The sequence below is a fragment of the Xylona heveae genome, assembly GCF_001619985.1.
Source record: "Xylona heveae TC161 unplaced genomic scaffold L228scaffold_11, whole genome shotgun sequence".
Classification (NCBI taxonomy): Eukaryota; Fungi; Ascomycota; class Xylonomycetes; order Xylonales; family Xylonaceae; genus Xylona; species Xylona heveae.
In genome coordinates, this window is record NW_017264203.1 from 565,246 (window position 1) to 586,175 (window position 20,930).

Here is a 20,930-nt window from a genome sequence, read left to right on the forward strand (position 1 = left end):
TCTTATTATTATTTGCACCAAAAACGCCTGCCTCGAATCTGCAATGAAGAGTACGTCATCTTTTCACACATTCTTATTCCTTTTTTGGGGGACAACGAGATTCTTCCTGTGAATTAGACAATGTATCAAAGAGAGTCTCCTCTGTGGGTTTTAGATTTTTGAACTGGCGGGCTTATTCCAAGCCGCTTTGTTGTAGTTTCACTCTGCGATCTACTGGCCTCACTTCGAGATTAGCTAGACGATTCGAAGCCCTGCTTTCCGTCTGTGCTCTGTTTACGGAGTAAGCCTGAGAGCTTTCCCCCAGCACTGGAGCCCCTAGCTGTGGGTGGAGAAAACAGTTCCACTCGAGACAACTTAGCACGGGAGCCGGGACTGAGACGGATCGCTACTTTAGCGGAAAGATTTCCCCAAGGGGTAAGATGGCAAGGTCCGTTCTTGGCCCCGGGTTTTCTTTTGGTTAAGGATGAGCACACAAAGTAGCTGCAAAGAGAGCTGAAAAAGTAAACAAATCTCTCTGAACGACGACCGGGAAGAAGGGCCAATCGTGCCCCCTTGGCGCTCTGCTTTCCCAGGCACTTCCATAACATCAGCACAACTAGAGTACAGTAAACGTGATTTGGGTGCCTCGTGCTCTCTGCATCCTGTCGCGCGACACGGACCAACCTCGAGCATCTGCACAGACACACACAATCTCTCTTTCCCGTTTGTCACATTCCCATCCTTGACTATCGTCCCGGCGATAGCGATAAACCTTCATTCTGCATTTCCTTTTGCTGCCCACTTCCTGCCCTTCGTGCTCACGAAATGATGCACCCAATTCAGAACACTTTTCTGGGTCGATCTTTTATATAATTGCCCATTCGCTCGTTACTTAATACCAATGTAAAAAAAAAGAGAATATGGCTCTTACGCCCACAGTCTCTCGGATGCACCCTTCAGCCTCCGGGCCAAGTCTCAGATTCACTCCTTCAAATTCTCCTTGTCAAAAAAGCTTTGGCCGACGACGTCCCAATCAAGATTCTGGCCTCATATTGCGAAGAGTTATTGGGACCACGACAGCCTCAGTATGTGGCTTTGACTGCCTTCCCTCCGGACCATTTTTTGCCTTTACAGCTGGCGCGGGTGTCGTGGTTGTGCAACTCGCCGATGACGGCTCCTCCAGCCAGCGCTTTTACAGAGCCAAGCCCTCTGCCGTTCCTTTAAACTTCTCGAATCATCCTTTTCCATCAACTCCGATCAACCCTTCTATTGAAGTGCGAAATCGTGCCGTATCTTCCCTTCGCGATGTAGGCGTGGGATATTCGCCTTCCTTGTCATCGCCAATCGGCGACTGGGGTGATTCCCCGAGCAACAAAACCTGGTCCGCCCGAGAGAGGATCAAGGCAGCGACTTCAACATCGTTTAGTCCAGATGGACGCTTCATAGCCATTGGCGAAGTGAGTCATGCGAGGATTTGACGGGGAGAAGAAGAGTCTGACATTGATGTGCATAGACCGGATACAAACCGCGCGTCCTGATCTTTTCTTTGGCCGAAGATGCTTCACAAGAGACACCGTTAGCACTCCTCTCGGAACATACCTATGGCGTCCGCTGCCTTGCTTTCAGCCCAGATTCGTCGTACCTGGCAAGTCTCGGAACGGTCCACGATGGTTTTCTGTATATCTGGGCAGTTAACCCTCGCACGGGATCTACGCGGCTTCATTCGAGCAATAAGTGCATCTCTAACGTATGTGCCATGGCATGGATTGGCAACAGTCTTGTGACGTAGGTGATACATTCTCCGTACAATATGATTTTACGAGGAACTGAGCGTCTGTATAGGATAGGTACAAGGCATGTCAAAGTCTGGCGTATTGAAGAACCTACAACGACCTCTCCATCCAAACAGCGCTTTGCCTATGAAGCAACGCCGACATCGAATGTAGCCAACTTGTCGGTGAAGACGCTTGCTGGACGTAATTGTCTTTTAGGCCCTATGGCTGAGGCAACCTTTTCCTGCATGACAAGCATCTCTGATGAAAAGGCCATAATCTGCTCTCAAAAGGGCGATATATGTTTACTGGATGATAGTGATGGGACACAAAAGTTTACCAAATTGGCCGACGTTGGTTTCGGCGTCAAAGCGGTCACTCCGAGCGCAGACGGTCGATTTGTCTTTTTCGGGGGTGCCCAAGGACAGGTTCAAAGCTTGCCTTTGAGCGAACTTCTCGCACAGAAGCCCCGAACTCCATCGCCGACCTTGTCAACATCTCCGGAGAGTCAATCTTCTCAAGAGGCTTGTGCGCCCGCTGAGATTTTAGCCATGGCATCCTTAAATGAACGCCTCATTTTGATTGATTCGACACGGTCAGTGCGTGTCATGAACATTGATACTGCTGAACGGACTCCCACGCCCAGCTCAGCTAATCTTGAGATACCCGCTCATCAAGCTGCAGTGATGGGTGTAGGCTTCCTTTCAAAAGCCGATGAATCGCACTCCCTCTTCTTTACCTGGTGCTCTGACGGACTCGTCCTGTTTTGGAACCGTGACGGAATCTGCACAGGGAGGTGCAAGATTGAATTGGAGCAACCGATTTACTCCGATGAAGATGTACCTAACGAGCTTAAGGTGGTGCGGGCGTCACCCACAGCTGAGTATTTAGTTTCGGGAGATAGATATGGCGTTTTGCGGTATGCCAACCTTTGAAACGTCGTGTGCTATAAATGACTGACTGGCTTTTTAGAGTTATTGATAATGCTACAAGAAAAGGCATATTTGACGTCAAGGCGCATGGGAGCGAAATCACTGATATTGCTATTATGGAGCGTGAAGACTTTTCACTCATTGCCAGCTGCGCGAGAGACCGGATGATACAACTTTTTCGACGGACGGAGGACTCTTGGGAATTGATCCAAACACTTGACGAACATAGCGGCGTTGTCGCTGGAATCTGTTTCCTCCAAGAAGGAAATCTTCTTGCATCTTGTTCGTCGGACCGTACAGTGGTTGTAAGAGAATTTGTTTCGAGGGGAAATGAAGAGGACTCGCAAAGCCAGGCTTTTGCATACACACCTCTACGAATTCTCAGTCTCAAGTCCACACCAATTTCTGTCACATCTGTTGATGATGGAGACGCCAGCCTACTTGTGTCGACTGCAGATCGTCAGATTCTCCGATACGAAGCGCGGTCAGGTCGACTGGTGCAGAGCTTCCGAACTACAGATCAGGAGGGTAACGACTCCGTGGTCATGGACTCTCTCGTTGCGAGCAAATCATCAGGCTTGAAGAAGCAGGCAATATTGGCTGGTGTGTCTCACATGGATAAGTCAATTCGCATTTACGACCTCGGCTCTGGGACACTTATGGCCAAGGAATTCTCTCACACGGAAGGCGTAAGTGATTTGGCCATGTTGGGCGGCCTCTCGCACAACCCAGAAGAGCCGGAGAAGCGGACAATGATTAGCACTGGCTGCGATGGAACTATTATGATATGGGACTATATTCCCAGATTATCGCACCTTCAGGAAGCCTTTGACTATTTGCCCAGAGCGGGCGAGGAGCAGCCCAATAAGGACATTACAGCGATGAAACCGCCATTGCGGCGTCTTCTATCGAAATCGGAGCTTGCAGACTTTCGCAGGCCGCCAGGCTTAGACAACGGTCCACCTGCTGCATCACTGCGGTCGCCGCCTCGGCCAGTCAAGAAAAAGTCCTCATTTAAGCATGGCAACAGTAATAGTTCTGTCCAGCAGCAACCGTCCCGCAGAGGTGCAACTTCTCCCGTGCCCTCTTTGCAGCCAAATTCTGCGTCTCCCACGGCAACAACCGACCATCTAAATCGCAAAGCCCATTTGCGAGATCGTTCCTCGTCGCCATCGAGTCCGCCAAAGGCCAGAGCGCGAAGCCAGACACGCCGGTCGTCATGGGATTCTCGACATACAGCTGCCAAAGCAAGGACTACTAGGGGCGCAAACGACTCTGGCAGCAGCAATAGCCTGAACAATGCGACTGAACAACTTTGTCGTTCGCTACGCGCTTATCGAAAGAAGCTCTCTACGTCATCAGAAAACGTCAGCGTCGAGAACGCCAATGAGCTCGACCGGGAACTCCGACTCACAACTCAGAGCCTTGGCGATAAAGCGTCGCGACTAAAGGGAATCAGCGATGCTGTAGTGGCAGAATTACTGGATCATTATTCTGATCGGATGCTCGAAATGATTGACGAGAAGATAGCAAAGAGCCTCGCTACAAAAGCATCCGCTGCGGCTTCATCACAAACTCTTGCGGAACCGTTGCCAGAGTCACCAGCAATATCTGTGCATGCAGTCGACGATGAAGATGACGATTTCCTCGGCCAAAGTCAAGACGATCCGCCTTCGTCTCCGCCAGTGGTTCTATTACGCTCTCCAGCGCGATCTGACACTGTATAAAGCATTGGATTCCTCGGTTGAGTTTGTCTAATATCCTTATAGCTATACATGTCTGCTATCATATAGCTTTTTATTTTCTTTCCCACACTCTTTCATCGGTTGTAGTCGCATTTTCAGGAGTTTTACTCGCAAATAATCACTAAACAAAAGAAAATCCTAGGATTGGGTGAATGGTTTGGCGTTACTAGTCTCGGGAGATTGTTCGTTCTTTTCTATCATTTCTTCGTTGATTTGCTCTTACATTTCTGTCTCGTGGTCATTTTATATCCGATTTGCTATTATTTGCACCACACCTAGCATACTTGCATACTTGCATACTTGCATATTTCTTTTAGCATATTGGCATTTGCAGACTGGCACATTACACACTGTGCATCATTCGGCATCATCATCATCATCATCATCATCATCATCATCATCACCTCTGCGTTTCTGTTTTTGTCATCGTCGTCGTCTGGCCGATGTGGACCACATTCATCTATTTCGAACTTCATCCAATATCTTCGTTCTGCATATTTTTCTTTTATCTTTGCATTCATTCTCGTCTCATACTTTGTATTTGCTCCAACTTTTCTTCTTGACCATATTTCCATCTTTCCTTTACTACCTTTCTTTTCTTTTGTCTCCAAGTCTGTCTTTTTCCTTTCCCCCGCCCTTTTTTTTTTTTTTTCTTTTTCCTTTTACTCTACCCCTATCCGCCAGTCATTCCTCCTGCTCCAAGTAAGTCCTTGTCATCTTTCAATTCTGACGACATTGTTTTTTATTTCTACTACTCTACTACTCTGTTAAACATGTACGGCCCCTCATCCTTGCCTCTCATTCCCTTGTCGGATTAAGCTGAGCTGATTTGATATATTTCTATATCAATGTATCAATGTATCAATGTATCATTGTATCATACTCTTTTCTTCTTTCCCTTCCTTTTTCTTATCTTGTTGTCTTCTCTAATTTTTTTTTATTGTTCTTTTCTTATCATCTTCTCTTATTTTTTTCCCTTGTTCTTTTCTCATCCTTTCAATTCCCCCCCCCCCCCCCCCTCAATAAGTATTTCTTATATAAGGTACATACATACTATATACAATACCATCGTGAACATTATATTGATGCGTCATTAGTGAAACTATGTACACCTTATTTTCTCTTCTCATATTCTCTCTTCTCTTTTTTTTTTATTTGTCCTTCTTTTGAGTGTGTGCATGTATATATGTGTATGTGTGCGTCTTCAAACAGAATTGCCTTCTCGTGAGAAATACACTTTGCAAATACATGTCCTGACTACTAGACTTTTGTCTCTTTATTTGACGTTTCCGGACACCTTATTGGTATTGATATGTTGTTGCTATCGATTAGTAAATGGGAGTAAGAGAGAGAGAGAAGAGATTTTTGACTCAAAAAGAGGGGAAAAAAAAAAAAAAAAAAAAATCCCGAAAACCGAAAACAAATCCACATTAAGCAGTCTAGTAGGTGGCAGGTGCATGACTTGAAAGAGGGAAAAAAAAAGATTTATTAAAATACCCTGCTTCTACCTAGTTTCCCACACGAAGACTCACAGTTTAACATAGGCTATTCTTTGGACCTCTTTTTTCCCCCCAATTTCCGCCCTCTCTTTCCCTTTTACTGTCTCCGCGCTTTAAGTAATTGATATGATACAAAGGATTACAAAGTTTCAAAAGAAATGGACAATGAGAGCGGGGGAAAGAAAAGAGTAAAAGTGACATGATGACGACGGCGACGACGACGAGTAGTAAGATAAGAGATAAGTGGTGGAAAGAACAAGAAAAAAAATAATGATGATGAGTGATCAGAGGGGAAAGGATGATGGGGAACAGAAAACGGTGAACCTCCCCAAAGGAAACGGAAGGAGATAGCTAAAAAAGAGGCGGGAAAAAAAGAAAAGAGAAATAGAGGGGTAAAAGGAGAAGGAAAAGTAAAATCACTTCCTTCCTCGTCCGCGTCCTTTTGCAGCACTCGCCTTCTTCCCTCCCCTGCTGCTCTTCTTTGGTTTTACATCCTCCTCATCTTCGTCATCGTCATCGTCATCTAGCCCCGCGTCATCGTCATCATCATCATCGACGACAAAATCATCCATGTCGTCGTCGTCATCGTCGTCGAGGTCAGAATCTTTTGCTTTGGATTTTCTCTTGCCCTTTGCAGCACCAGCGCCTCCCTTTGCTGGCTTTGACTTTGATGATGACGACTTGGACGTTGCCATGCTCTTTGTAGTACCAGCAGCCTTCTTTTTCCCCGCGCTCGTGCCAGCGGCAGCAGTCTTTTTCTTTTTCGGCATCTTGACATATTTATCCTTTGTGAGATCAAGATCTTCTTCTTCGTCATTGTCGCCTTGCTTGACTTCATTGTCAGACAGAATTTCTTCGCCTTCGTCGGATTCTTCCAAGGCTTCTTCGAGATCGGGCTTCTCCTTAGTAGCCTTTTTGGGCGCAATGACGCTGCTGGCTTTCATAAAGGGGAGAGGATGAGATGTGGCGTTATATCTGATATGTCGGTTAGTGTTTGGGTTCCAGCGGTAGTAGGATTCATGTGGGGGGAGAAAAAAAAGGCAAGAGCAATGAGAAGAAAAGAGAGGAAACGGTGGGAAAAACAAAGGAGCAGAATAGAAAACGTACGCTCTTGTAAAGGCAGACTTTGTCTGGGTTTCAATCTTGACTTTTTCTTGGTCCATGGGCCCGAGACCAAGTTCCATGATCGCGTCCCAGTCTTCCTTGGTGAGAAAGTAACTATCCATGAGCTGGATAATGTCTTCAATTGACTCTTTGCCTTCGTCTTGTAGTCGGCGAATGAGCTGGTCCCATAATGTAGGCAGGTACTGTTGACGAATCTCGTGGCGGTCACCGTGAGCGCGGAGGCGCATATGGCCTTGGATTTCTTTGATAAAGCGGGAGAGTTTGCCTGGAGATTAGGATGTTATTAGTAACCGAGGCCGGTAATGTTGAGGAAACCAGAAAACCGGAAAGAAAAATAAAGACCATAGTCCGCGGCCAACGTACCTTGTTTGCTGTTATTGCCTAGCCAGGAAGTGAAGTTGATTGGACCATGCCCAGCAAGATTGCCGGATACAAAGCTCGCAGGGCGAACTGTACTAAAGACTGCATGCGTGGGCATAAGACTCCACTGCTGTTGCGGGCCGTGGATGAGTCGATCGACCAGGTCGCCGTCACTGATGCTCTCGGAAGCCTTTTCGATGAGCTCAAGGTGCTTCAGATTTCTCTCCTTGCCAGAGTAATTGTTCGTCAAGGTTGGAGTCGTCTTGAGGTAGTTCTCCTGGAGCATGAGATAACTGAACTCGTGATCGTTAAAGTATAACTCAATCTTCTCGTTGAGAGTAGATCCGCTATTAGCTGCCCAGAGATGCCCGCCAAGCAGTTTCGCCGTAATGTCCCATGGCTTGAGGATAACGTGCTTTTGCCATGCCTTTGACATGGCCTTGCCCTGATCAAAGTCCATGGCTTCCTGATCAAGCTTAGCAGTCGAAAGCATGTTGATAATCTGCCGAATGTCGGAATGGCTGCCTTCAATCAGAGCGTCGACGACAGGACCGGGCATCTTCATTCCTTCGCGGAAACATATCGTCATAACTCTTGATCGAATGTCCTGGGTTGTCGGCCTCCTGAATGGCATGTCGAGCGTAACGTAATCGAAAGGCTTCATTTTGGGAATCTTTCGTTCGTTGCAGATGAGGATCATGGGAATGTTCGTCTTCTTACAGACACTCGCGAGAGCGCCCACGCCCCCACGGTCTCCTGCAGACATTCCGTCCACTTCGTCCATGATGAGGACAAGCTTCTTTTTGCTGGCCTCAACCTTTTGTCCCTCGCCGGCAAAGTATCCCAGGAGTGAAGAGGTGTCAAGGACACCCCTAAGGCCGCTTTCGACAAGTTTCTTGCTGCGCGTGTCACTGGCATTACTCTCCACAACATCGAATCCTTCTAGTCGGGCTACAAGATGTGCTGCTGTAGTCTTGCCAATACCAGGCGGACCAGAGATGATGACAGCACGGTACAATCCTGACCCATCCGGACCCGGCTTTTTAAAGTTGAACTTTGCGTTATAATGCCATTTTTTAAGCCATCTTCCCAAACGCTCAACCTGCCCTTTGTTTCCACAAATCTGCTGCATCGACTGGGGCGAGTATTTGACTGTCCAAAGTCGACTATCGACATGCGTCTTCTGGGAAGAGGCACCAGCCGCCTTTCCAGCACCACCCGCGTTTGCGCCCCCAGCCTTGGGAGCCGTTGTGCCCCGCGATCCGCCAGCGCCTCCGGCTCTTCGCTCTTGTCGCTCCATCTCGGCCGCCATCTCCCTGACTTTCTCTTCCTCCTTTCGTCGCTTCTCTTCGCTCTTTTCTGCCGCTTTGCTGTCGCCCCCGTTGGCCGGAAGCTTCCGAATAAGCTCAAACAAGCCGTCCTCGTTGATTGTCTTCAGATTATGCTTCTTGATTGTTTCCAGCTTCTTTGGTCCAGCGTCGGCGCCCAAGACAACATAGCTCGTCTTGGAGCTAGGCGTCAGGGTGACCTTTCCTCCATAGCGCTTAACCAGTTCTTGTCCTTCGTCTCGTCCAAGAGATTCTAAAAGGCCGGTAAACACAAAGGTAAGTCCTGCGAGACAGTTCTCCGCGCCAATAGGTATCTCCTTTGTGCCAGCCGCTGGCGCCGCTTGACCACGGCTGTGTGCATGCTCAAAATAATTGAATTTCTTTCCTTCCCCTGACTTGGCTGGAGGACTAGGTGGCCGAACAGTCGGTATACTATCGAAGATCTTCTGCACTGCTGAGTCTTCAGCTGGCTCTTCCTTCTTGGCCGCCGATGTGCGTGGTTTCTTGGCTGGAGACTTCTTCGCCGGTGATCGGTCCGGCTTCTCTGCCACTTTTCTTCTCTTATTCGCCGGTGCAACATCATCCTCATCTTCTTCAACAAAATCCTCATCCTCTTTTGCAGTCACCGATTTTCGTTTGCCTCCTTTGCCCGAACTCCGAGATGACCGAGCCGGTTTGTCCTCCACAATCTCTTCATCGGCGTCGGGTACGACAAAGTCGTCATCTGGGTTGACATCTTTCATATCGACGTCCTCATCTGGGATTTTGAATTTTCCAATGCTTGTCTGTTGGCCCCGACCAGCTGAGCGCCGTTTCGGCTTGATATCTTCCTCGTCCTCGTCATCTTCCTCTTGATAATCGTCGCCCAAACCCTTCCCACGGCTCTTGAATTCGGCCTTGAAGACGTCGTCCGCATCGTCCTCGTCTTGAGGAACATCGTCGTCTTCATGACTTCTGACATCCTTGTAGCTTGTAGTGGGCTTCTTCGCAGTAGACTTTGCACTTCTTGTATTCTTTGCTGGCGATTCCTTCTTCACAGCCGGGGCATCTGGCTCTGGGGTTGCGGCCTTCGCGTTCTGAGCTTTTGTTTTGGTACTGGATCGTGCCGGCTTGCTCTTCCCGGTGGAGGCGAAATAGTCCGATGTAGTAGTTTCTGTTCCCTTTGGCGATTCCTGTTTTCTACACAACACACCATTGTAAGCTCGAACCCGTCAACGCCGTCGTCTGTCAAACTCACACTGGCTTCTTTGGGGTTGCCTTTTTGGGCGTCGATTTTGTGGGACTGAACAGTTAATTAGCGCCGTAAAAATCTAATTCAGAAACCAAAACATACGCAGGAGCATCATCGTCGCTGTCATCTACGACTCGCCTTGATCCTGATCTAGGTTAAACACCGTTTTTGCAAGCTAGATATCCAAAGGAAATACCTCTGCCCTTTTTCTTAGATGCATTTGCCTGCTCACATTAAGAACCTCATCAGCTAATTTTGTTCTCCACAATCTAACGCTGAAGATCCATGCAAAATTATTTTTCTATATTTTGCGGTGGTTGTACATACATCAGCCTTCGGCGTAGCTTTGGGGGTAGCTTTCTCCTGGCTAGACGGCTGACTGCCGGTCTTTGGCCCGAAGAAACTTCGAATATCGGCCGGCATAGCTTTGGAAAAGCTGACTGGGGAAAGCTAGCTCTATAACATCTATGGTCAGAGCAAAAATTGCGCGGATTTGTCAACAAAACGGTAGCAATGCAATTCAACAATAGTGCAATTATCGCGCCTCGAAACGACGCGTCCCGGCGCAAGTCATTGGTGACGCGAATATCAATTACGGTCACGTGGCTCGGTATCTTCCAACTTCAATGTTGACATTTACTGTGATAACTGCCACGAATTGATATTAGGAGGTGATATCTTACTCTTTTGGAATCTACTGTTATAGTTCAATTTCTTTATTTCTATTCTCACGATACGCCATGGCTGCGTCTGAATCTCGGCGCGATACGGCGCAACCCCCCAAAGAAAGCTTGCAATTTCCAGTGCTCTCTCGCGTGTTCTTACAGCCCTATCTCCCTGTTTCACTTAAATCCTCTTCCTCTCCATCTGCCTATCCGCAAACTACTCCGGCAAAGACCAGCCTACCTCATGTTACTCTTACCTATGCAACATCTCTGGATTCATCATTATCCCTTGCGCCAGGGACACAGACGCATCTCTCAGGACCTCAGTCCAAGGCCATGACCCATTACCTTCGCTCGAGACACGATGCAATTCTTGTCGGTGTGGGTACGGCACTGGCTGATGATCCGGGACTGAACTGCCGCATTACGGGTGTGGGAGGCTACGGCGGCAAAGAGCTCATAGGTCAACCACGGCCCATTGTGCTTGATCCCAGTGCACGATGGAAGTTCAATGCAGAATCACGTGTTTTCCGGACAGCTCGTGAGAACAGAGGAAAAGCACCGTGGATTGTGGTTGCCCAAGGAAATGAGGAGAAGATGAGCCTGGAACAGCGTAAGGTCTTGGGGAGCTATGGAGGGAAGCTTTTGAGCATTCCTCAACGGAAGCCCGAAATGGAAGATCCCACAGGCGAGGCCTCGACTGAGGCTGAAACTTATGCAGCACTGGACTGGCAAAGTCTCCTGGACACACTAGCCCAGCAAGACGTTTACAGTCTCATGGTAGAGGGCGGAGGTACTGTTATTAATGACCTGCTGCATCCTCGCAATGCACAACTTGTGAATTCTGTCATTATCACAATCGCACCTACATATCTTGGTCAAGGCGGTGTCGTAGTGTCTCCGGAAAGAAAACTTGATTCTCAAGGAAAGCCAACGAATGCAGTGCGATTCAAAGAGGTCAAATGGCAGCCACTAGGGGCGGACGTTATAATGTGTGGGCGAGTCGAGGTGTAAACCTGGAGACCATTTCCAGACTGCTTTATATACCATTATCTAGACTCTGTATGAAGCATTTAGACAATTCTACTATTGTGTAAAGATAGTCCATGCAAATCCATAAAATTATCAAAATTCATATAAAATAGACTACTTTTTTCCTTTTCCTTGGTGAAGTGGCACATTGTTTGCCCGCAACCCCAATTTTGCCGGTTCGGCCTATGTCGTTCGCCGTAGCACTAAATCCGGGGAGCCACAGCATCCAAGCATCAATTGATCCATCACCGAATTGTCAATCCCAAAACCACCAAAAGTTAATCCCCAACTTTTGAATTTGGGCAACAATGGGTCCAACTACCCTCTCATCCGGGCTTTTGTCCCGCATGTCAGGGCTCTCGATACACCCTTCGCCTCTGCGAGGTATGCTTTTTTTCTTCCTAACAACCCTTCACTTTTCTTCGTCTTTTACCAATCGCAATTGCGATACTAACAAACCTCTTCCGGGTGTTCAATTAGCTCTTTTCCCGACATTCCCTTCATCATCTTCGGTTCGCGCATTTTCTGCTACCACGAGGACGAACAATTGGCTCCAGCCCAAGGCCGGAGAGCGGAAGAAGACGCGCAAGGGACGGCCGCGGGTTCAAACTGGTGGATCAACACGAGGAACGACAGTTGTCTGGGGCGAGTATGGACTGCGATTGCTCGACCACCATCGTCGGATCTCTGCCGCGCAGCTCAAGAACGGCGAGGAAACGATTCGGAAACGGCTGAGAGGAATGAAGTACCGCCTGTACATGAGAGTCAGCGCAAATATTGGTGTCTATACCAAGGGCAATGAAGCCCGTATGGGTACCGGAAAGGGTAGTTTCGACTACTGGGCCGCTCGTGTGCCGGTTAGCAGAATCATTTTCGAACTCAAGGGAGATTTGCACGAGCAAGTTGCGCGTGATGCGTTCCGCTTGGCGGGAAATAAATTGCCTGGTAAGATGAAGACTTCCTGAAGGCCGTGCCCTTGCTACGCAAATATAGACGGAGTTTTCAAGCAAAGCAGGAGTGCTGATACAATGATTCATTAGGTCTCTATGAGTTCGTCAAGAAGGGCGATCCCCCCGTTATGGGCATTACGAAACTGGGCGAAGGCGTGACAGAGGCCACTCTCCGGAAGCCGCGACGAAAGCTGCCGCTTGAGCAGACAGCTCACAGAATATCCGGCACCGATTAGACTTTCCCTTCGAGCTCCATATTTGCTTCTTTTCTCGCAGCACTTGTATTATACGACATGGTTGATCTCATTTGACTAGAATATTTTTCCTTTGGTTTTCATTTCATTCCCAGGTTCAGCGGTAGTCTTCATCATCATATCATACCGTTTATCATAAAGCGAATAAAAGGAAAAGATTTTCATGACATCTATAGAAATTATAAAGAACTCATTACTTCATCAGTTCATTTGGGATCCCAACATTTATGCGCCAATGTCCTCGCCCGTCTCATTCTTTCCACCGTAACCCTGCGCAGCGCGGGTATTTGTGTCGGCGGTTTCGAACGCAGGGTCAGCCTTGGCACCGCCATATCCGCCTGAAGACATAGGGGGCACATATATCAGCATTATTCATTCCTTACTCAACAACAATTTGTCGGTGTTGGAGTCAACCAGAGCTTGACGACACCCAAAACGTACCTTCATGTCCAGCAGCGCCACCAACATCCTTGGTCATTCCACCAACGCCGGACTCGGAGATTCCCTGTCCATAGCGAATCTGCTCGGCCCTCTGCTCTCCTCGCTCTTTGAGAGGATCAGTCGTCTCAGAGGATGACAAGTCTGTGGTATCATCACAATTAGTCCTCGGCTTCAACTCTAAAGAAACAAAGCGCTTTGGGTTTGATGAATTCCTTGTCCCATTTTCTTCCTCTCAGCTTTTGTTTTCAAATTATATCCAACCGCCGAGTTGCGAAACGCACGTTGAGCCGCTCCACAACCGATATCAAGATCCCAACATAACGTATACCATCGTTTTCCCCGCAACGTTAAAATTCAATTGCGAATGCAACAATTGTGGAATAATGCCGTGAAATGGAAAATCCACCTACCGCCAAATTGACCAGTCTGCTTCGGCGTCTCGTTCGTCACCGTCTTGATTGATTCATACCTATCCAGCGAACCATTCGCATTAGTTTTCATTTTCTAGAACCCTCGTACTTTTGACCAAGACCAACAAACAAAATATGTTTAAATCCAGAAAAAGCAGTTAGAAATCAAAATGCAGGAAACATGTAGACAGTACAGACCAAGCATTAAAAAGAAGAAGATTAAATATATTGTAAGCAGAATGGAAATGTATACGTACTGAGGAGTCTCTCCACCAGGAGAAGTGCTGAAAAGGTTGGAAGACATGTCGGGTACTATGTGCGTATTTACGTGAATTGGTGAGGTTATGATATGCGAAAGATGCAAATAGAAAATTAAAAGACAAAAAATAATATCGTTCTCAATAGAAAAAGGAGTTGTGGAAGTTTATAGCTGTAGCTCTTTAAGCTGGGATTCGCGTACAGTATGGCGGATTAGTGACGTAGGTAAACTCTGGGGCTTCCTCGGTCCCCCTGGCTCTCAGTGGCAGGTGGCCTCAGTGGGAGAATGATTCCGGTCAAGGCGCGCGATCAACTTCGCTAGGGAGGCCCGGGCGAGCACGGCTATTCCCAACAAACAAAGTCACGGAGGTACTCTAGTAAGTAACGTAGGTAAATGTCAACAATTACATATACACGACTTTGATCGTCGCATGGTCTGCTCTGCATAATCACATGAAATACGTCTCTTTTAGTGCTATAAAGTAAAGGGGAAAAAATGACATCATTGGACAAGGTAAAGAAAATAAAGAATTTAAAAAATTCCAACATTCGTGCCGTGGTAATAGAACGCAAGACAGATGGGACAGGTATGACGCCTTGAAATGCTCATTGAAACTCGAAGAAGTAATGTATACAATCATCTCATTGGAAAAATGGATGACATATCGGATTAAGAATTTGAAAGTGAAAGGCGATTTAAAAGTCCATGCCCATGATGAAACTGTCACGGATAGTCTTGTCAGCATAATAATTCAAGGGGATATATCAATGGTGGACTGACCTTTCAAGGATGCGCATAAACTTTGCAACGAATGCTTCGAGGTGGAAGATTGCTTTCTATACATCCAAAATCTGTTAGGAAAGCGGGTTCTAAAAAGGCAGAATCTGTTAAGTTGGGCGGAACTTACGCTTCCGATGCGAAGACGGTGCTCGTAAAATGCTGACCACCGTATCACTTCTGCTTTGAGGGCGTCGTCAATCTTTGGTATCAGTTTGAAGGTCAAAGTCTAGGAGACGTCAGTATATTTGCATGGCTTCCGATGCAGTTTCGGTCTCAATTAATTTGCGTACCTTCAATATTGTTGTTGCAGGAATACAATGTGTTAGCAAATCGTAGAGCTTAGCCCGGACCTGTAATATCCTCGCAGGCGTGTGCTCAGCCATGATCTCGTCCGCTACTTGTTCAATCAATGCCTCCCAGTCTGGCGGTGGGATGGGCGTCTTGTCCGTTACTTTCTCACTGTAGATCTATCAGCTTTGCGTTATACTCCACAGCTGTATCGCTCTGTGTCACCCACTTTTGCGCATGGATCGCCTCGAACATCAATAGTGCTTTTCGAAGGTTCCTACCACTCTCGATAGCTATCCGCCTATTAAGGCCTTCTACCTCCTCCCAGTTCTCCTTAGTGCCAACCCTTTTCAGGACTTGACAGATATCATCGTGACTAGGAGCCGCGACCCGGACGAGCAATGTTCTGGATCGAATAGGCGCGATAATATTCGCGGTCGAATTGGCGAGCAATATCAACCGAAGATTCGGGCTGTACTTTTCCATCGTTCTTCGCAGCGCCGCTTGCGCATCGCGCGTTAAATGGTCCGCTTCATTGATGACCACGACCTTGAATCTTTGGCGTGCGGAAAGGTCAACTTGCTGTGTCTGCGCAACTTCCTTGAGCAAGTCTTGTACGACCACTCGATCGTAATTGCCAACGTCGGATGGCGTGATTTCCAAGTGATAGTTGGAGGAGACAATGTTGAATTCTAGTTTACGATTACTTGTTGTTTGAAAGACGCGTGCGTCGATTTTGATCTTCTCCACACCGGGACCGTAGAGTTCTTTGAGAGTTGCAACAATTCGTGTCTTTTTGCCGGCGCCAGATGGCCCATAGACCAGGAGGTGAGGAAAGTCTCCGCTTTGCGCCTGGAAACGGAAATCTACAGTAAGTAAAACAGGCGTTTGGCGTTTTCACGAAGGATGCTTACAAGAGACTTGAGACGAGCTGAGAGCTCTGTATGATAGCTCAGAGCTTCCAAGGATCGAGGGCGATGTTTATCCACCAATAGAGCCATTGTGTATGTCTATTTGCTGATATTAAACTTGACAGTCGTGGTAATTGAATTTCTGCATGAGTGATGGTCGCGAGACGCGTTTTCGCGTAGAGTGGTTGCGTTCGCGTCACCAATCCAGTACGGGAACATGTGATTGACGTCCACAGGTCATAGCCATTGCAATCACAACAATTCTGACATTGAAATATCTCTTAGAATGCCATGGTTTGGTTAGTTTTCTACAAAATAAATTCGAAGACCAAATACGAATATTTTGTTCGCTCTCACGTGGTCACTCTAAGCTGATATTTTAAAAGTTCCGCTGCGAACATGCGACGATCTGATGATTTAATTACCCAAAAACATGTTGGCGCAATTGCAGTTCCAAAAATGTCACTCCCCCATGGGTTGGGTCTATGCACATGAAGTAGGCGGAACATTGACATGAATCTGAATGGGACCAGAGCAAATACAATTGGTTTTCCGTATGAGCCGAGTCAAAAAGTCCTTTATACAAATGTTCTATATATATACAGATACTTTTTCTAGGCGCCAGAAAAGATGCAAGTTGGGAATATTACATGGATAGTACAGAGCGCGAAATCAAAAAAGAGATGCGGTTATGATGGTGCGCCAGGTATGGGCGATAGCACGCCGTGGTCGTCGTATTTCGCTTCTGGAGGCAGTGTTAGCGGCAGGACTGGATGCAAGCTGGGAAAACTTCAAAGAAGAACATACTAAAGAATGTGTATGAGAGGGTAATAGTATCAATGCCCTTCATGTTGGGGTCTTTGACAAATTCGGGGTCGATGAAGAAAAAGACAGGCATATCCACCGTTTCGCCCGCATTTAGTCGTTGCTCCTCGAAGCAGAAACATTGAATCTTGCTGAAATACGGTGCCACTTGTCCCGGGGTGACGCTGTAAGTAGCCACACCAATAATATCATCTTCGCTTTTGTTGGTGGCCGTATAGAATGCCAGCGCGGTCTCTCCAGGCAACACTCGCACTTCACGCTGTTGTGGCGTGAATTTCCATGGAAGAACATCTGACACTGAACCGTTGAAAGTAATTCTTAGGCGACGAGAAGAGGTAACAGGTGTGAGTCGCTCGGCAGCATCTTCCGTCGAGTGTGTAGTGGACTTAATGGGTTGACCACCCCAGCCTGTTTGTTGACAGATCTAGAGGAATAATTAGCAATTAAGTCAGAGCCATTGATAGAAAAATTCGGGAACGAAGTGAATCAGACCGTTTTGTATAGAGGAACGGAACCATAAGAAAGGGCGACGGTTCCGAGGATGACACTCAGCGTATAATACCTGTCACTTGTCAATAATCACATCATGTTGGTACCGCCATAGGCCTAATTACATGATAGTAGCATTTCTCTTTGCGTAAACAGCTCTCGAATGCTCCATCGTGGGAGCGACATTTTGTCGTGGTTTGGACGAATTCGCAATGTTACGGCGAAAAGCAGGGCGGAAAGATTGCGAAAGAAAGCTTCCCTTAGCAAGTCGACATGATGTGCATACTGGAGACTTGGCCGAGAAGAAGCTCCGAGACAGCAGGCTCGCAGCTCGATCCATAATTATGTGGATGCCTTGTTGGATGGACGGAGATCTCAGACTCGTCGCTGTATGAGAAGCATCGGAGTTGTCGCCCTACGATTCTCCGGCGGTTTCCTGACTAGCCGAATCGAGCGATCTGCGGACAACCTTATAGAACTCCTCCACCACCGACATGGTCAAAACATTACTTCGTGACACCTCAATGAAGCCCCGTGTGGCTTCGGACAACATGTGCAGCAATATGTGCGCTGCAAGAGAAGTTTGTGCTTCAGTCATGTCTCCTTGCATATTGCAAACGGTCCGTACAGCATGTCCTTTGAAGAGTTGGACAGTTGCCGACATTTATCTATTCGTACCATACATTTTGGCTTGGATTTGATCGGCTCTCTACGGAAATGGTGATGACGTAAAATTACTCGGATTTTTGCCATTGCCAAATGACAGAGATGTCACCCCGCTTCGACGTGATTATTTAATTGATTTTTGGATAATTTTACAGGACGAATCCGCCATCCACTACCGTCGCATCGATGATCGTGATGATGTGAGATCGACGTGATCTATAATTGATATCTTAAAGACGAGCACACGAAGATCCTTGATCACCCAAGATTGTGGGTAATCTCCTTCAGCTCGATGATTCTCGATTTCCATGATCCCTGAGCGAGTACTCCTACCTAATTGGAGCGAATCATCTTCACTGTGGGATCAGCTAATGTGGTGTAACCATGCGTCTGGGCTGGGAGCTGAGCAGCTTTTTTAACAAATTTCCCAAGACTCCCCGCACCCTTTCTGGCTTCTCTTGTACGCACGTAAAGACTACGGCTGTGCTGAGGGCGAAAGCCAAGGTCTCGCGCCATTGATACTAGACACAAATAAGCTGTGGGTCATTAATCCAAGTAAAGGATGAGATATACCTTTCGATCATAACGTCGGGGGAACAGAGTCCCCAAAGCGCGCGGAGCTACGAAGAAGGCAATCTCTTGCCGCCTCCGTTGGGCCTCAATCAGAATACTCCACCCACATAGGATGCATCCGGCTCGTACACACAACCCAGAGTCCCAAGCCAATGGGCTAATAGTGTTGTGACTAAACACCTTGGGACCAAGACGGGTTCTCGCCAAGCATACTGAATAATAGAAGATGGCAACGAAAGCACCAAGGAAAGTAGACGAACGGACTGCATCTCGCAAGGCTCTTCGGAGAGTCCGTAGAGATGGCGTGGACCTTGCCCGGACAAGCAAGTTGAGTGGCAGATATGTTGCCAAGGCAAATTTGAATGCTCTACCAAATCTCACCAGACTATGCTTCTCACAGCTTGGACCCGTGCCCATATGAACCATTTCGCAAGGGATGGGAATCGACTTGGCCGGATCTCCCCATTCCAGGGGCCACCCATAATCCTTACACATGCTCTGCAGTAAGGCTGCATGTCCGGTATCCCGTCCGTACGTGAATGACCCATATCGGGCTTCTCGTAAAGCAGATATAAGCCGTGGATCAATTTGGGCCGCCTCGCTGATCCATTGGTTGTAGGACTTGGGGAGCCGATGTGGCTGATAAAACCATGTCCACATAATAGTACCAGAACTGAGAGCAAAGATACCGGCGTCAATGCTGCTTCCGATGAAGTCAAGAAGGCGCTCCCGCTTGCGTGTCATTTTCTTTGAACGAAATCGACTCCAAATTTCTCCAACGATGACATCGGCAGCTCTTGTGATAGCGAATAGTGTTAAATCAATAGTCTTTCCATCTTCGGGCACGAGGGACCTCGGCTGATTGTTGCTCTTCTCGACATTCTTGATATTCGTTGATGAGCAGTGCATTTCATTCGACGCAACGTTCTGCCGGCTCGCAGACAATGATCTGCTGGAGTTTAAGAGATGAATGCCCAACCAAGAAGCTATAAAGGCCGCCACAAAACGGGCTAATCGAGCAATGGTTACGATCGATAAGCGTCTATTTTGACTCTGTGCAATGGAGTTCAATTGGGCGAGCCAACGATAGATTGGTATTTGAAAACTCGTCGAGCCCCCAATTACAATCCCGCAAAACGCAGGAAAGCGGTTCGGGCCCAGCGCTGCAATCAAAATTTGATATGCCTACGGAATCCCATCAGCTTGTTGTTGTCACCAAAAATCTATAAGAGCGGCAAGACTTCAAGCTAAATGATCATCTAGAAGGGAGAGTCAAGGCATTGGAATACAAGGTCCATATCCAAATTTGATTAATTAATCGACTCACTTTTGAAAAAGCGACAGATTTGTCTTGTTTCCCGCGAATCTGGGCAACTGCCAGTTTAGACAACTTTGGGCTGACATTAGAGACATAACCCAGAGCATACGCTGAAGAGAACCTTTGGTAAGAAAAATGAAGATTCAGTAGTTAGCAAGACATTTGAGGAACTTGATGTATCGTGATGAAGAAAATTGCGTCACACGTACCGGATGAGAGACTGCTGGAATGTCATGGCTGACGGCCAATCAACCAATTGTAAAGCCATGAATGAAGAATTTCGCCAGATGATCTGACTTCTCACAGATGAAATTTGGGCTAGATGATAATTTATGCAATGGTATGCCCCAAGTCGCCTCACTTGAGCTCGAGCAATCGACGGCTACAATCGAAGACAAGATAGATCTCAACTGAGACGCACTGAAAGGATTAATAGAAGGAAAACATATTTCTAGATTCTTCGCGTGAGCAAGCCCAAAACTTTTTTTCCTAAATCACCGGGATATAAAGACTCACAATACAGGAAGAGGGATAGGGATAAAAACAGACACAGCATGACAAATGGGTTCTTTAATTGACAACTCCCAAAGTAATGAAAAAAGTTTATACAGGAAAAAAATTCAGCAGAATGTATTATAACAGCATATCGATTTAAAAGCACGTGCAGAAAAACAAATTGATGCCACTTTTGTCAGAGTAGACTGTTCCGGTAGGATAGGAGATTGGATTAAGACGAATGGGGAACTGCGATACGAGGTCGCAAAGAATAGATTATACCAAAATACAACGAATGAAAATAATGTGGATAGCGCGGCAGAAATCAAACGCGCCGCAATGTCCTCAAGATGGGGAATGTGATCTCGTTTGATAGTCGAGGTTTGTTGTCGTTGAGGGAGTAGAAGGAACAGACTGCCTGACTGAAGCCCTTTGTGACGTCTCTGGTCCGTCCATCCGAATCTAGCTAGCCTGGAATGCCTCGCTTCATAAGCAATGAGCTGAGGGATCGCAAGTATAACTACGGATTCTAAGGCGATAAATACGCGATAAAGATAAGTACTCAGTACCTTATCTGCAAACCATCCTAGAGATGCAGGTAAA

The 20,930-nt window shown here is 47.1% G+C and overlaps 8 protein-coding genes across 8 annotated transcripts; 3 read left to right on the plus strand and 5 right to left on the minus strand.

The window, feature by feature from the left end:
- Nucleotides 1-103: 103 nt before the first annotated feature.
- L228DRAFT_33384 (hypothetical protein) lies at nucleotides 104-743 on the minus strand. Its single transcript, XM_018336491.1, has one exon. It carries the CDS (start codon nucleotides 585-587, stop codon nucleotides 231-233), a length of 357 nt encoding a protein of 118 aa, XP_018185553.1. The 5' UTR covers nucleotides 588-743; the 3' UTR covers nucleotides 104-230.
- Nucleotides 700-4,410, plus strand: L228DRAFT_285383 (WD40 repeat-like protein; the record flags this gene model as incomplete). The annotated part of the gene is made up of 4 exons (XM_018336331.1): nucleotides 700-1,436; nucleotides 1,493-1,764; nucleotides 1,822-2,670; nucleotides 2,724-4,410. The coding sequence occupies exons 1-4, from the start codon at nucleotides 900-902 to the stop codon at nucleotides 4,408-4,410; spliced, it is 3,345 nt and encodes a 1,114-aa protein (XP_018185554.1). The 5' UTR covers nucleotides 700-899.
- Nucleotides 4,411-5,863: 1,453 nt separating this feature from the next.
- On the minus strand, nucleotides 5,864-10,517 carry L228DRAFT_285384 (DNA replication factor C, large subunit). Its single transcript, XM_018336332.1, has 7 exons — nucleotides 10,299-10,517; nucleotides 10,168-10,195; nucleotides 10,074-10,116; nucleotides 9,978-10,022; nucleotides 7,416-9,919; nucleotides 7,035-7,317; nucleotides 5,864-6,902 (listed from the first exon to the last, which is right to left on the minus strand). The coding sequence occupies exons 1-7, from the start codon at nucleotides 10,392-10,394 to the stop codon at nucleotides 6,344-6,346; spliced, it is 3,558 nt and encodes a 1,185-aa protein (XP_018185555.1). The 5' UTR covers nucleotides 10,395-10,517; the 3' UTR covers nucleotides 5,864-6,343.
- A 121-nt stretch (nucleotides 10,518-10,638) lies between these two features.
- L228DRAFT_250420 (bacterial bifunctional deaminase-reductase) lies at nucleotides 10,639-11,743 on the plus strand. Its single transcript, XM_018333332.1, has one exon. The coding sequence runs from the start codon at nucleotides 10,712-10,714 to the stop codon at nucleotides 11,648-11,650; it is 939 nt and encodes a 312-aa protein (XP_018185556.1). The 5' UTR covers nucleotides 10,639-10,711; the 3' UTR covers nucleotides 11,651-11,743.
- A 194-nt stretch (nucleotides 11,744-11,937) lies between these two features.
- On the plus strand, nucleotides 11,938-13,106 carry L228DRAFT_250421 (putative mitochondrial large ribosomal subunit protein L16). Its single transcript, XM_018333333.1, has 3 exons — nucleotides 11,938-12,052; nucleotides 12,149-12,613; nucleotides 12,709-13,106. The coding sequence occupies exons 1-3, from the start codon at nucleotides 11,977-11,979 to the stop codon at nucleotides 12,852-12,854; spliced, it is 687 nt and encodes a 228-aa protein (XP_018185557.1). The 5' UTR covers nucleotides 11,938-11,976; the 3' UTR covers nucleotides 12,855-13,106.
- Nucleotides 12,692-14,238, minus strand: L228DRAFT_33413 (hypothetical protein). Its single transcript, XM_018336492.1, has 4 exons — nucleotides 13,981-14,238; nucleotides 13,724-13,782; nucleotides 13,314-13,454; nucleotides 12,692-13,210 (listed from the first exon to the last, which is right to left on the minus strand). Exons 1-4 carry the CDS (start codon nucleotides 14,025-14,027, stop codon nucleotides 13,098-13,100), a joined length of 360 nt encoding a protein of 119 aa, XP_018185558.1. The 5' UTR covers nucleotides 14,028-14,238; the 3' UTR covers nucleotides 12,692-13,097.
- Nucleotides 14,239-14,488: 250 nt separating this feature from the next.
- Nucleotides 14,489-17,938, minus strand: L228DRAFT_233427 (hypothetical protein). Its single transcript, XM_018330632.1, has 10 exons — nucleotides 17,401-17,938; nucleotides 17,279-17,348; nucleotides 16,769-17,210; nucleotides 16,395-16,444; nucleotides 15,965-16,060; nucleotides 15,280-15,902; nucleotides 15,053-15,221; nucleotides 14,890-14,988; nucleotides 14,763-14,818; nucleotides 14,489-14,702 (listed from the first exon to the last, which is right to left on the minus strand). Exons 1-10 carry the CDS (start codon nucleotides 17,613-17,615, stop codon nucleotides 14,678-14,680), a joined length of 1,845 nt encoding a protein of 614 aa, XP_018185559.1. The 5' UTR covers nucleotides 17,616-17,938; the 3' UTR covers nucleotides 14,489-14,677.
- A 230-nt stretch (nucleotides 17,939-18,168) lies between these two features.
- On the minus strand, nucleotides 18,169-20,243 carry L228DRAFT_33452 (integral membrane protein). The gene is made up of 4 exons (XM_018336493.1): nucleotides 20,042-20,243; nucleotides 19,842-19,953; nucleotides 18,515-19,699; nucleotides 18,169-18,462 (listed from the first exon to the last, which is right to left on the minus strand). Exons 1-4 carry the CDS (start codon nucleotides 20,098-20,100, stop codon nucleotides 18,310-18,312), a joined length of 1,509 nt encoding a protein of 502 aa, XP_018185560.1. The 5' UTR covers nucleotides 20,101-20,243; the 3' UTR covers nucleotides 18,169-18,309.
- Between the last annotated feature and the right edge of the window lie 687 nt (nucleotides 20,244-20,930).